Here is a 14,404-nt window from a genome sequence, read left to right as displayed (position 1 = left end):
AACAGATGAATGGATCAAGAAGATGTGGTTTATCTATACCATGGAATACTACATGGCAATGAGAAACAATGAAATCTGGCCACGTGTAGCAACATGGATGGACCTTGAGGGCGTTATGCTGAGCGAAATCAGTCAGGCAGAGAAGGACAAATATCATGTGTTTGCACTTATAGGAGGATTAGGAGGAACTTGATGGAGGAACAAGGTGGAGAAGAAGGGCGGAAATGGTGGGGGAAAGGGAGAGAGGCAAACCATGAGAGACTCTTGAATGCTGACAAAAACTGAGGACTGATGGATGTGGGGGGGAGGGGGGATGGGCATGGAGGAGGACACTTGTGGGGATGAGCACTGGGTGTTATGTGGAAACTAATTTGACAATAAACTATTTGTAAAATAAATAAATAAATAAATAAATAAAAATTAAAAAAAACTACTCTAGGGATCAATGGCATTTAGGAAAAAAAAAAAAGGAATCAGTTAGACCTTGAAAGATATTGCATAAAAAGATTTTATCTGAGTATTAGAATTCTTCATATTTTCTCACATTTCTGCTCCTATCTTCTCCATTCTAACTGCACTTTCTTTTAATAGTGTCATGTTCTCTTCTAGTTTACCCAAATTTGACACCTGAGACTTGTCCTTCCCTTTCTTTCTAATCCCAACCCCATTGATTCAATCATCAATTCAGTTCTCCTTTTATAAGGATGTGGTCTTTCCTTTCCCTACTGCTCTCAACTCTTTTAGTTCAGTGTTTTTAAAAGTCTGGTCTATAGACCACACACATCCAAATTCTGTAGAGTTTTTATGATTGGAATCACTTGCAATACCTGTTAATATAGATTTTGCAGATTGGAGGTCCAGACCTTTATAATCAAAATTTGAGGATAGGGGCTTGGAAATGTACATTATTATCAAGCATCTATCTCATAATGCCCAAGAAATCTTCACATTTCCTAATATAAATTGGATGCGAGTAAAAAATTAATGCACAGTGAGCCAGTTTTGTATTGCTTCCTTGGCATATTCTGCCCAGATCATAAAGCACCTTGCTTTAGAATAGAGCATTACCTGACACCTCTTATTCCTAATCATTGATGTTGCTGTCAAAACTCTGAGGCAGTAGGAAAAGTCTTGTTTAACATCCCATTACACTTAATTTAATTCATTTGTCCTACCTTTGTAAGGTTTCTAAATATTAATGAATACATGATTAGTTAATATAGGCCTGATTAGCTTTATCACATTTTAGGGGTTTTTTTTTGTCATATTTAGTTTAAAAAATCTGATATTCCTTAATAAAATTATCTGGTCATTTCAGAAACAGGTGCCTGATAGTCCTAATTTTCCATGGTATCCTTTTCTATCCCATCCTATTTTTTTTCTTCTTCTCCTTTTTTTTTTGTTTTTTTGTTTTAATAATTTATTGTCAAGTTGGTTTCCATATAATACCCAGCACTCATCCCCACAAGTGCCCCCCTCTATGCCTATCACCCCCCTTCCCCCCCAGCCCCATCAGCCATCAGTTTGTTCTCAGCATTTAAGAGTCTTTCATAGTTTGCTTCCCTCCCTCTCCCCAACTATTTTTCCCCTTCTTCCCCCCCATGGTCCTGCATTAAGTTCCTCCTAATCCACCTATAATGTGCAAACATATGGTATCTGTCCTTCTCTGCCTGACTTATTTCGCTCAGCATAACATCCTTCAAGTTCCATCCATGTTGCTACACATGGCCAGATTTCATTCTTTCTCATTGCCATGTAGTATTCCATGGTGTAGATAAATCACATCTTGATCCATTCGTCAGTTGATGGACACTTAGGCTCTTTCCATGTTTTGGGTATTGTTGAGAGTGCTATGAACATTGGGGTACATGTGCTCCTATGCATCAGCACTCCTGTATCCCTTGGGTAACTTTCTAGCAGTGCTATTGCTGGGTCATAGGGGAGTTCTATTGTTAATTTTTTGAGGAATCTCCACATTGTTTTCCAGAGGGGCTGCACCAGTTTACATTCCCACCAACAGTGTAGGAGAGTGCCTGTTTCTCTACATCCTCGCCAGCATCTATAGTCTCCTGATTTGTTCATTTTAGCCACTCTGACTGGCGTGATGTGGTATCTCAGTGTGGTTTTGATTTGTAGTTCCCTGATGTCCATCCCATCCTCTTAATCCTTATACTTACTTACTTATAGTTACTTATACTTACTCTTTTTTCTGTCTTATGGAGAGAGGATCTCTTTCGGAAACAGAAATTTCTATAATATTTTTTGATTCTATTTACTTTCTAAAACTCTTAATCACTCTTGCCATGGGTAATACACACACCACTACCACCACCACAACTACTTTGGGTACCAAAGAAATTGGTTGTCTTAGGGAAGGAAGGTTTCAGTTGCTGAGGTAGGAGGGATGATAGAATGAAATGGTACAATGATAGTAGAATGATGATAGTAGAGACTTGGTTGCGTATGGGCAGCCCTCTTCCTGCCAGGAGGTGGAAAATGATCCTTTCATTTGAAACCTACAAAATGTTTCAGTGTGGAGAAAAGCTGTCAGTCTCTAAATTACATTTTCATTACAGACATAAAGGAGATAATTCTCAGAAGTGGGTGTTTGGAACTGACAGCTGCATTTATTCTAAGGTAAGGACTTTGTAAGCCACGGTTTTTATTCTTAAAATTTTCTGTTCCCAGATTCTTATAAATGCACTGCCTATTATTGAGAGCAAGAAATGCTTTTTTTTTTCCTTCCACAAATATTTCCCTGTGCCCAGAAGTTTAGAACTGAACTTAACTCAGTACTTTCTGTGAGGTTTTGTTTGACTTTAAAATATAGTTTTTCCAAAACCAGAAATTCTTTCCAATCCATCACTCTGATACAATCCAGCATTCCATGGCGCCAGTTTTTTATTTCTTCCCATTATTTTTAAAACTTTAAAAAGATGTTTATTTATTTTTGACAGAGAGAGATAGAGAGCGAGAGAGAGAGAGCTCTCAGGGGAGAGGCAGAGAGAGAGGGAGACAGAGAATTCGAAGTAGGGTCCAGGCTCTGAGCTCTCAGCACAGAGCCCAATGCAGGGCTCAAACCCTGAGCCAAAATTGGACATTTAACTGACTGAGTCCCCCAGCTGCCCCCTCTATTATTTTTAGATTTAATTTAATTTATTATTTTTTATTGAGGTGTAATTGACATATGACATTGCATAAGTCTGCACATGTTGATTTATTATTTTACATATTGCAAAATGATTATTATAGCATTCACTAACACCTCTATTACATCACATAATTATCATGCCTTTTTTTGTGGAGATTAAGGTTAATTCTTTTAAAACCTTTCAAATATGTAATAAGTTATTGTTGACTATAATCACTGTACTATGCATTAGGTCTCCAGAACTTATTGGTTTAATAGTTGCAAATTTGCACTGATAAATATCATCTCACTTCCCTCATCCTCTCTCCACCATTCCTTTCTCTGCTTCTATGAGTTCAGCTTTTTTAGAGTCCACATATAAGTGATATCATGCAGTGTTTGTCTTTGACTAATCTCACTTAACATAATGCCCTCAAGCTCCATCATAGCAAATGGCAGGATTTCCTTCTCTCATGTGGCTGATAAATATTCCATTGTATATATCACATCTTTATCCATTCATCCATTGGCACTCAGGTTGTTTCCATATCTTGGCTATTGTGGCAAATGTTGTAGTAAACATGGGAGTGCAGGTATCTTTTTATGTCCACATCAGTTTTCTTATTCATTAAAATGAGGAGATTGGCACTTTGGAAAACTGGCACAGCTACTAAAGTTGAACATGTCTGTACAACCTAGTAATTCCCATACTAGTTTAATGCTAAAAAGAAATAACTACATATCTTAAGAAAAAGATATTTACTAAAATGTTAATAGCAGTGCTAATTGTAGTAGTCTCAGCATGGAGATTATGGAAATGCTCCTTAGCATTTGAATAAGTGGATAAATAAATTGTGATATATATATTCAATGGATTACTGTATAGCAGAGTTGGAAAACTTCTATAAAGGACCAGATAGTAAATATTTGGGGCTTTGTGAGCCATACAATCCCTGTTCCAACTTCTCAACCCTGCCTTTGTAGCATGAAGGCAGCCATAGACAGATGTAAATAAATGGTGTGGCTGTGTTTCAAGAAAACTTTATTTACAGAAACAGGTGGTCAGTTAGATTTGGATCATGGGCCTCAGTTTTCTGACTCTGGAGGATAACAATGCCTATAAACAAACTATAATTACCTGTAACAATGTATATGAATATCACAAATATAATGGTTTACAAAGAAGCCAGTTGCAAGAGAATGCATGCTGAGTGATTGCAGTTATTTAAACCTTAATGCCAAGCAAAACAACAAATTTTCAAGTGTGCTGTGTTGTTCCCTTTCTTGACCTGGGTGATAAATTAAACAGGTATTCACAATGTAAAAATGGGTTGAATTGTATACTTTATGATTTATGTACTCTTCTGTAGATATACTATATGCATATAAAAATTTGCTTTAATAAAATGAAAATATTGGTTTTGAGTTCCCAAGATTTTCTCCCTTGTCTATGATTCCAAGCCTAAATGGAATGTTAGTCAATCATCAATATTTAAGGAAGGCAAAAATTAGATTAAATGCATGGTATTTGTTAGTGTTTGCCTTAGGATGCCACCAGTATGATTTCAGAAAGGCTAAATTGCTTAGATCAATGAAACTGGACATACTCAGTGTGTTAATTTTTTAGGGCTGCTGTAACAAAGTACCATAAACTGGGTGGCTTAAGCAACAGAAATGTATTCTTTCCACTTCTGGAGGCTAGAAATCTAAAATCAAGGTGCCAGCAGCACTATGCTCCACCTGGATCTTCTTGGGGAAGATTCTTCCTGGCCCATTCCATATACTGGCAGTCCTGAACGTTCCTTGACTGTGGTAGCATAACTCCAATCTCTGCCTCCATCTTCACATGGCTATCTCCCTCTGCATCTGAATCTTCACATGCCTTTCTCCTCCATGTGTGTGTCTGTGTCCAAATTTTTCTCTTCTAAGGACACTACTCATTTTGGCTTAGGGCCCATCCAAAAGCTGTAATATTAATCTGATTACATCTGCAGAGACCTTATTTCTAAATAAGGTAACATTAACAGTTACCAAGGGTTAGGACTTCAATGTACTTTGGCGGGAGGCACAATTCAACTTATAACACAGAGCATGCTGGTTATCAATGTATTCCCTCTCAGTTCCAGATCTACCATTTATTGCCAGGCATCTGCCTCAGGCAGCTTTACAGCAGACTACTGCCAGTGGGGTACCTTCTTGTGAATGGTTTCCTTGAGCATGTTCCTCATGGGTGGCTCTATAGTGGAGTGTCACCAGCTAGCTTCCTCCCTGTGGACGGCTTCCCCTGGAGCTCCAAAGGCAGATATATGGTGAAATCTGTGGTGAACTTACTCAGGGACTTATTCAACATCTAGTGAGCCATGGCTGTGCTCTTTTCTATGTGGTTTGGATCTTAGTCATGGGCCAGTCCTCTTCCTTGGACATTCTATCTCAAGCCTAGCAGTACTGGCCGCTCCCTATATCTGGTATTCATATATTCTTTAGTGTTCTCTTAAACTCTTATTAGCCAATTATCTCACTCTCTAAGCCCCTGTTACCAATTGTTTATAATAAACTTTTCCTGTTCAAATCACAATGTAGTTTATATCTCCTTATTGGACCCTGACTGATAAAAAAAAATAATAGCTTTATTTCTCTAGTGTTCTAGAATTACATGTTTGAGCCTTTATTTCCTGACCTGAACCATTTTAGAAATTTAGAGAGTTTGATACAATTTAAATTTGAAAATTAAGATAATAGCATTTCCTCATAGTTATTTGATGGCACACTAGTTAAAACTCCAACCTATTCACTAACTCAACTAGGCCTATATACTTTTAGCTCTGTTCCTAAGCAGAGAATTTGACGTAGGCATCAACTGTCAAAGCATTTTAAAAATAACCTTTATCTAACTTCATGCTGAGATTCACCCTAGCTATCCCCTTGTCCTGTTTCTGTCTCCACCGTATTCCTGAGTCGGAGTAAAGCTCTATGTTAGTGGAGAGGGAGTCACAGAAAGACCAAAACTTATTCATCTTCATAAAAATAAAAAGTAGAATTTTGAGACTGAACTAAAATATCTCTCTGGCTCTTTGGCCTGTACCCTCACATGAGGACTTTATTCTGAGATATACCTAAGCAGAGCTGACTCCTAGTATCCAAAGAACATAATTCTATCCTATATAAGTATTGACCTTCTCATCAACAGACACAGAAGTGCAGGATCATGGCTTATGTGTATTTTCTTCTTTTCTTTCCAAATTCAGGTACCTAAACATCCAGTTTTTCTCTGCTCTTATTTTTATTTCCTCTCCCTTTCTTGTAATTTATCATTTTCTAATTATTCTCAACAGTACATTGGTAGCTAGTAAATAATTCATACTTATGTGTTTCAAACACGATTATTTTTAAGAGGATTTTGATTCTAAAAATTTTAATGTTCCATTCCCAAACACAATTGCTGATTTTTTTTATTACAATTCAGAGAGCAAAACTATTAATGAGGAATTTGATTCTTTTAGAGGCTTAGAAATTTTGATTAGATCTAAATTTAGTCACATCCAAAATTATATCCATCTAGTTAAGGCTAAAACGGAGAATAATTTGATAATTATTTGTGGCTGGATCATAAATGGAGCTCATTCCATTTATTTAAAAAAGAAGACAAAATTACTTTAGGATATTAACAACTAATTTTGGTTCCACCACTTATTAGTTGTGTGGCTTTATACAAGTCATTTAGCCTTTTGCAAGCTTCACATTATTTGTCTGCAAAATGGAGATATTAATGCTAACATTTTGAGTATTTGGCCCAGATTCTGGCATATCAATAGATTCTGGCATATTGATTCTAGCTAATTGATAATTTGTAACTAGTAATGATAATAATAATGAACAAATTTAAATATAATATTGCATTTTTATATTGTTTTTACTTGGATGAGTTTTGTTCCTTTTATTTGATTTGTTTTTAACGTTATCTATTCTTCTATTCATTTGTGAAAAGATAAAGTTGGATTACTTCCTTTATACAGTCTACCAGTTTGAGCTAAATTAAAGATTTAAACTTAAACATGTAATCATAAATGTCTAAAAGAAAGCCTGGATTAAAACATCGAACCCAGACTAGCAGTGAGTAGACCTCTCCATGAAACTACAAACAAAGACAGAATCCATAAAGGAAAAGACTGATGGCTTTGACTATATAAGAATCGAAAAACTCCTAACCTAAAATAGCATAAGGAAGAATAAATAGGGAAATATGACAAACAAGAAAAATCTTTTCAATATAAATGTCAGAGATAGGGTAGTATTCCTAATATATAATAAGCCTGATAAAACAGAAGAGGAGGAACACTTCAATAGAAATATAGGTAAAGAATAGGAAAAGGAAATACATGACAAAAGAAAAATTAGAAGAGCCAAACCAAATAAAAAAGTTCAGCCTCACTAGAAATTAAAGCAATGTAAAACAATGAGACAATATTTTATCCCTATTAAATAGCAGTAGATGTTAGAACTAGGAATATCCAATGTTGATGAAAATGTGAGAAGACAAGTAGGCACATTTCCCTTTTTTTTGTATTTATACTTGTGGGAGTTTTTTTGGTATTTTGTTTGTATTAGTTATCTATTGTTGTATAACAAATTACCTTCAAACTCAGTAACTTAAAACAACAAGTATTTATTATCTTGGTTTCTGTGGTCCAGGAACCTGGGAGTGGATTAGCTGGATAGTTCTAACTTAAAGTCTTTCATGAAACTGTGGTCAAGGTGTCAACAGGGCCTGCAGTTGTCTGAGACTTGACTAGGCTGGAGGATCTGCTTCAAAGTGTACCTACTCTATAGACAACAGATATCAGTTCTTTGGTATCTGGGCTTCTCCAAAGTGCTGCCCTTAACCTCAGCTAGTGATCACAGAGAGCAAGAGAGAACAAGAGAACAAAATGGAAGCTGTAGTGTCTCTTAACCTAAACTCAGAAGTGATGTAACAACACCTCTGATATCTTCATTGGGTCTCATATACCAGTCCTGCTATAATGTGGAAGGGACCACACAGGGGTATGAACTCTAGGAGGCAGGGAACACTGGGTGCTATCTAGGAGACTGGGATATTTGTGAGGGTCAGTTTAGCAATATTTATCAAAATCTGTAAAAATAAACCATCCTTTTGACACGGAAATTCCACTTACAACAACTTACCCCAAGGAATTAATCAGTAGTATGTACCACAATGTATCTTTAAGGGTATTTATTAGAGCTTTGTTTATAATAGTGAAAAATGAAAACAGGTAAAGTACTCAACAGTGAGATTGCATAAATATATTATGGAATGTTCTTATTATGGATACTATATATTGGTATTACAAATAATGTAATTTATGATGACAGAGAAAAATGCTAATCTCAAGAAATATCAGTTAAGAGAACATTTATTTATATTGGATCAAAGATTATGTGTGCATTTAGAAACAAAACTGGAAGTTTATACATAAAACAGGTGGTAGGAGGATGAATAATTATTTTCTTTAAGTTTTTCTGTATTTTCTAAATTTTCTATGAAAAACATTTATAGTCAGGAAGCACTTTTTAAAAATACGCCTGATCATGCACTGACCAAGAGGAGATAAGAGTATCTAGAGTTTAAAACATTCAGGTGAGATTCTGTAGACTCACTTGCTGTACTTTTCATGAAGAAATAAATATTCCTATGGAGCCTCAAGTCAGGTCAAGTATGTAGATGTTCTAATGTACATAGAATGAACACCTTGGAGTGATGAAGAGGATTCCCCAGCCCTGTTAGGTTAAAAAAAAAAATCTCACAAGTGGATGAGATCTTTTTTAGCAACCAGAGAGTTGTCACTGAATCCTGAGGGGGATTTTCATCCGTGCGAAATTCTGAGCAGAGTCTTACTTGGTTTTCAGTAGAAAATTTCTCCCTCAAGGAAGTAAAACTTAGGGTCACAAAGTTAGTAAATAGCCCAGCTGGAATTTGAAGCCAGAATAGTAAGGTACTGTTAATCAGTATGTACTGGGAATGCTAGTTAAAGTTTTTAAAGTGGGAATGATGTGATCAAAGATATATTACTGAATACATTATTACTATACAAATTATTGGAATCTATCTTCTGGTGGAAAAAGTGGATTAGAATGATAAGAATGTAATAAAGCCCAAACAGAAGAAAGACTTGGGAAAATAGTGAGGGTTGACATTAGACATCAATTTAGAGTGATGTGCAGATTCACTAGAAGGTCAAAAGATTAGGCTGTCAACTCCCTAGAAGAGAAGAGTAGAAGTCCAGTAGAAGGAGGGAGTTGTTTATGCTGGTGGTCTGAATATTGACCTGGTAGGTGCCTGGTTGGAGATCAAGATAACCTGGTCTTGGAGTAGAGGAATATTAAACAATTATAGTATCAAAATGTTAGAATAGACATTACTGGGGTGGAAATTGTTTAGAATGATTCCAAAGGGAAAATGCCAGAACAATTTGTAAGTCTCTCCAAATGCATGGTAGGAGGATGAGACATAGAACTTGTCTGTGTTACTTGGGTATATCTGCCACCTTTGCTGGACTGTCAACTCCAGGAAGCAAAGCACATGACATTTTTTTTTTCTTTTTTTGGTTGGTCTTTGCTTCTGCTATGCCTAGCAGAATATTCAGACACATCGTGGCTCTACCTTTTGGGCACTGCCTCATCCATCACTGATATATATTGAAGTTTCCCACATTCCAGGTATGCCTTCTTCCAAAAAGAGGGAAATATACCTCGAAAGTAAACTTAGATGAAGTATTTTTACCTCTATTAGAGGACACAAGACCTAAAACTACTATCAGAATATAAGGGATTTAAAACTCTCAGAATCAGAGCCATATCACTTGCATGCGTTTGTTGGCCATTTGCATATCTTCTTTGGACAATTAACCTCTACTCAGATCCTTTGCTAATATTTTGGTTATTTATCTTTTTTACTGAGCTGTAAGAGTTCTTTATATATTCTGTATGCATACCCCTTACCAGATTTATGATTTGCAAATATTTTCTCCCATGCTGTAGGTTGTCTTTTCATTTTTGATGACAATGTAGCACAAACTGCTAAGTTTTGATGTAGTATAATTTATCTATTTTTCTTTTGTCACTTGTAATTTGGTGGAGTCTCTTAAATATTTTTAAGAGAACTTATTTTTTGGAGCAGCTTTAAGTTCACAGCAAAATTGAATGGAAAGTACAAAGAGTTCTCATATATGCCAATTCCCCACACATGTACAACCTCCCCCACTATCAACATCCCCCATAGAGTGGTGATGATTTGTCACAGTTGATGAATCTACATTGACACATTATGACCCAAAATCCATAGTTTACATTAAGGTCCACTCATACCGTTGTGCATCCTATGGGTTTGGATAAATGTATAATGACATTCATCCACCATTATAGATATTATCATGCAGAATTATTTCACTGCCCTAAAAATTCTCTTTGCTCTGCCCATTTATCCTTCCCTCCCTCCTAACCCCTGGCAAATGCTGATTTTTTTTCCCACTATGTCCACAGTTTTGCCTTTTTCAGAATGTCATGTTGTTGGAATCATACAATATGTAGTTTTTTCTGGTTAACTTCTTTCACTTAATAATATGTATTTAAGATTATGGATTCCCCTTACATTTTTAACATGCACATTTAGTTACAGATGTTCTAAAAAAAAATTTAAGGTTGTTCAATATCCCTTTTTCCGGAACAATATAAGGACTTTAGTGCCCTTTAAAAATCCCCTGAACACCTCTTCATATTTTCTGTTAGAACTTTAGTTCACGCTTTATTTTTTTTTCTGTGTTAAAATAGTTTATTGTGTTTTTTTTATAAATAGTTTATTGTCAAATTGGTTTCCATATAACACCCAGTGCTCATCCCCACAAGTGCCCTCCTCCATGCCCATCTACCCCCTTTCCCCCAACACCCATCAGTCCTCAGTTTGTCAGTATTCAAGAGTCTTTCATGGTTTGCCTCTCTCCCTCTCCCCCACTATTTCCCCCCTTCTTCTCCTCCTTGGTCCTCCGTTAAGATCCTCCTAATCCTATACGTGCAAACATATGGTATTTGTCCTTCTCTGCCTGACTTATTTTGCTCAGCATAACACCCTCAAGGTCCATCCACGTTGCTTCACATGGCCAGCTTTCATTCTTTCTCATCGCCATGTAGTATTCCATCATATAGATAAACCACGTCTTTTTGATCCATTGTCCGTTGATGGACACTTAGGCTCTTTCCATGTTTTAGCTATTGTTGAGTGTGCTGCTATGAACATTAGGGTACATGTGCTCCTATGCATCAGCACTCCTCTATAACCTTGGGTAAATTCCTAGCAGTGCTATTGCTGGGTCATAGGGGAGTTCTATTGTTAACTTTTTGAGGAACCTCCACACTGTTTTCCAGAGGGGCTGTACCAGTTTACATCCCCACCAACAGTGTAGTAGGGTGCCCATTTCTCCACATCCTCGCCAGCATCTAGAGTTCTCTGATTTGCTTATTTTAGCCACTCTGACTGGCATGAGGTGGTACACTTTAAAAAAGAAGTTTATATCATACTTGAGGCAATATTTCTAGGTTTATGGGCTAGTAAACAAGCTGGATGACACTGAGCAAGTGGCTTAGCCTCTCTGTGACTGTTTCCTCATCTTTAAAATGGGCAAAATAATAGTACGTATTTCAAAGGGCTATTGAGAAGATTAAAATGTAAATATATTGTCATGTGGAAATTACTTTGATTCAACAGTAGCCTCCAAGTATGGTCCTAGATAAACTATCAAAGATCTCATTGAACAGAAAGGTCCACAGACCAAATAAAATGCTCAGATCACAGTTTATTATATCAAATTGTTTTTTTAAATACTTATTTATTTTTGAGAGAGAGAAAGAGCATGAGCAGTGGAGGTCAGAGATAGGAGACAGAGAATCCCAAACAGGCTCGGTGCCATCAGCACAGAGCCCAACACGGAGCCAGATCTCACAAACCGTGAAATCATGACCTGAGCCAAAACCAAGAGTTGGATGCTTAACTGACTGAGCCACTCAGGCGCCCCTATTAAATCAATTTAAAATACAAAGCAAAATGTATGGGAAGAGAGATAGGCTAGGTAAACATACTTAAGGTGTAAGTGGGTTGAAGGATCCTAATAACTGAATTTCTGCAAAGTAGACATCTCTCTCTCTATTGCATCACCCTTCTTTGCTGATGATGTGGTTACAAGGACCAGAGTGAAAATTTGAATGAAGAGGCCCAACACTCTAAAGGTGTCTAAAAAATGACACACATTTGCGCCATTAGAGCGCTTGTTGGCAAGTACACTCGGCCAATCGCTATCCTCCCGTTAGCCTAATGGCAGCTGTGAATGTTATTTGGCTGGAAATTCAATAGGTGGCCAATTAAATATCTTTCAATTATTGTGTGTCTCATGTGCTTCATTTATACTTAGTGTCTCATAAGTATTTGTCGCTTCATTTGTTATTTAGCAAATCATGACTATTAAAAGCCATTTTGCCTTCTACCCCTTTCTATCTATGTTCATAGACTTACGCTCTACTTACTTCCTATCTGATACTTCTTAGGTTACTAACTTACTTATCTATGCTTAATGAAGTTAATGAATTTCATCCATCCCATTTGTTTTCTTGTCTTCCAGAGCAGAAGAATACTCCCAGATGATACAGCAATTGCATATCTTATGTAGAAATAACTCAATATATGTTAGATATTATTATTATATATGATGGCTTTAATATTTTCATATTATTGTCTATCTGAGAGTGAAGATTAGCAATCTAGTTAAACTTGCTCAGATTAAACATCTAATTAGAAATCTTAAAGTTATTTGGCTTGATTATTTGATCTGAAATAGATAATAAAGTACAGTCTATTAGTCAGAACGTTTTACTCTTAATCTAATTTATCCTCCCATAATTCCAGTTATATAGATTATTGGCTGTTACTTACAAGGCTAGTACTATTTTTTTTTCCTTTCCTACAGGCTTATCCCCAGTTTGTTCTGACCTACCTGGAGGAACTAAATGTACAAGTGGATGTGACCCAGACAGAGTATCACATTCACCATGTTGCCGGGGCTACAGCTCATCATGGTAGCAGCTTAGCAGAAGAGGTCAGTGGAGTGAGCCAGAGGCAAGACAGAAATAGATCTCTAAAATGTATTTTGAAAAGAGAAAACGTTCAAGTTGTTTTCGGGAGACAAGCAAGCGCAAGTTCGCATGTTAATTATGCTGATTGTTTAAAATCATACACATAATATAAATATCTATATGCACATTTATGTTTACATAAACATTCGTATATACTTATATAAAATTATTTTATTAAATAGTGGATGACCCAGCAGCTTTCATTAGGACTGCTGCCTTTTCTTCTGGCCACGTACAAATGGTTTCTGTGCTGAATGAGGCAGATTGGAGGAACCCCAAAAAGTATAATGTTAAATTTGGGGAATACATAGTTTAGATATTTCCACTCAATGAAAATTAGCTATATTATTCTTATATTTCATTTATTAGGTTCTGGAAAAAAGTGCCAGCATCCCTGGTCTGAAGCAACTGCCAGAGTCTTCAGACAGCCATGTAATGCCAGAAGGTTCTCTTGGGGAGACAAGGCAGCTGACAGTGGCACTGGTGAGGAAACTGGAAGAGAAACATCCTAAGGCTTCTGCTCAGAGGTAGGGCACTGACAGAACACAGCTTTATTGCTCAATGACATTCGATGTTTTCCTTCAGTTTCTTGTAAGATTGATTTCTTGAAGATTATTGAAGTATCTCAAAAGCCCCTTGGCTTTCAAGCACAGTATTTTCAGGTCACATTTGATGAAGAGAGGTGACATTTATGTGTATTTCATTAAAGTTTGATGTATGGTATTGTTTATAAAAATACTGAGGAAGGGTTTTTGTCCTGAAATCTCCCTAAAAGACTCTGAAATAACATAATTAAAATGATCCTGAGTATATATCCAGTTGTGAAAATACGAAGAGGTCCTCAAGAACATCATACCCACAGACAATCCTCTTTGTGTTTCATGAGAGATTATTATATTTAGATCTGAGGATAAGTGCACAATAGTCATAAGCAGAGATAGTTTAACAAATTGACATAATTTCTATAGAATAAAACTAACCAATGATTTTGCTAACCAATTGAAAATCACCCTTGGTTAGACAATAGAACTATTTACTTAATCCTCTTTATTTAATTGAAAAACTCAAGTTTATCTTTAGTAGTAGTAGTAGTAGAGCTAT

At 36.3% G+C, this 14,404-nt stretch overlaps 1 protein-coding gene across 1 annotated transcript in view; it reads left to right on the top strand.

The window, feature by feature from the left end:
- The window catches only part of LOC120221761 (doublecortin domain-containing protein 1-like), a 73,906-nt gene extending 60,072 nt beyond the window's left edge, over positions 1-13,834 (top strand). The window contains exons 10-12 of the mRNA XM_039219321.1: positions 2,577-2,637; positions 13,138-13,266; positions 13,673-13,834. Coding sequence (XP_039075252.1) covers positions 2,577-2,637; positions 13,138-13,266; positions 13,673-13,834 — 352 coding nt within the window. The remainder of the gene's footprint in view (positions 1-2,576; positions 2,638-13,137; positions 13,267-13,672) is intronic.
- The last annotated feature ends 570 nt before the right edge of the window (positions 13,835-14,404 follow it).

Source organism: Hyaena hyaena, unplaced genomic scaffold (assembly GCF_003009895.1).
Source record: "Hyaena hyaena isolate Hyena2069 unplaced genomic scaffold, ASM300989v1 scaffold_807, whole genome shotgun sequence".
Taxonomy (NCBI): Eukaryota; Metazoa; Chordata; class Mammalia; order Carnivora; family Hyaenidae; genus Hyaena; species Hyaena hyaena.
The sequence above is the reverse complement of the archived record's forward strand: the minus strand, read 5'-3'. Positions and strand labels throughout refer to the sequence as shown.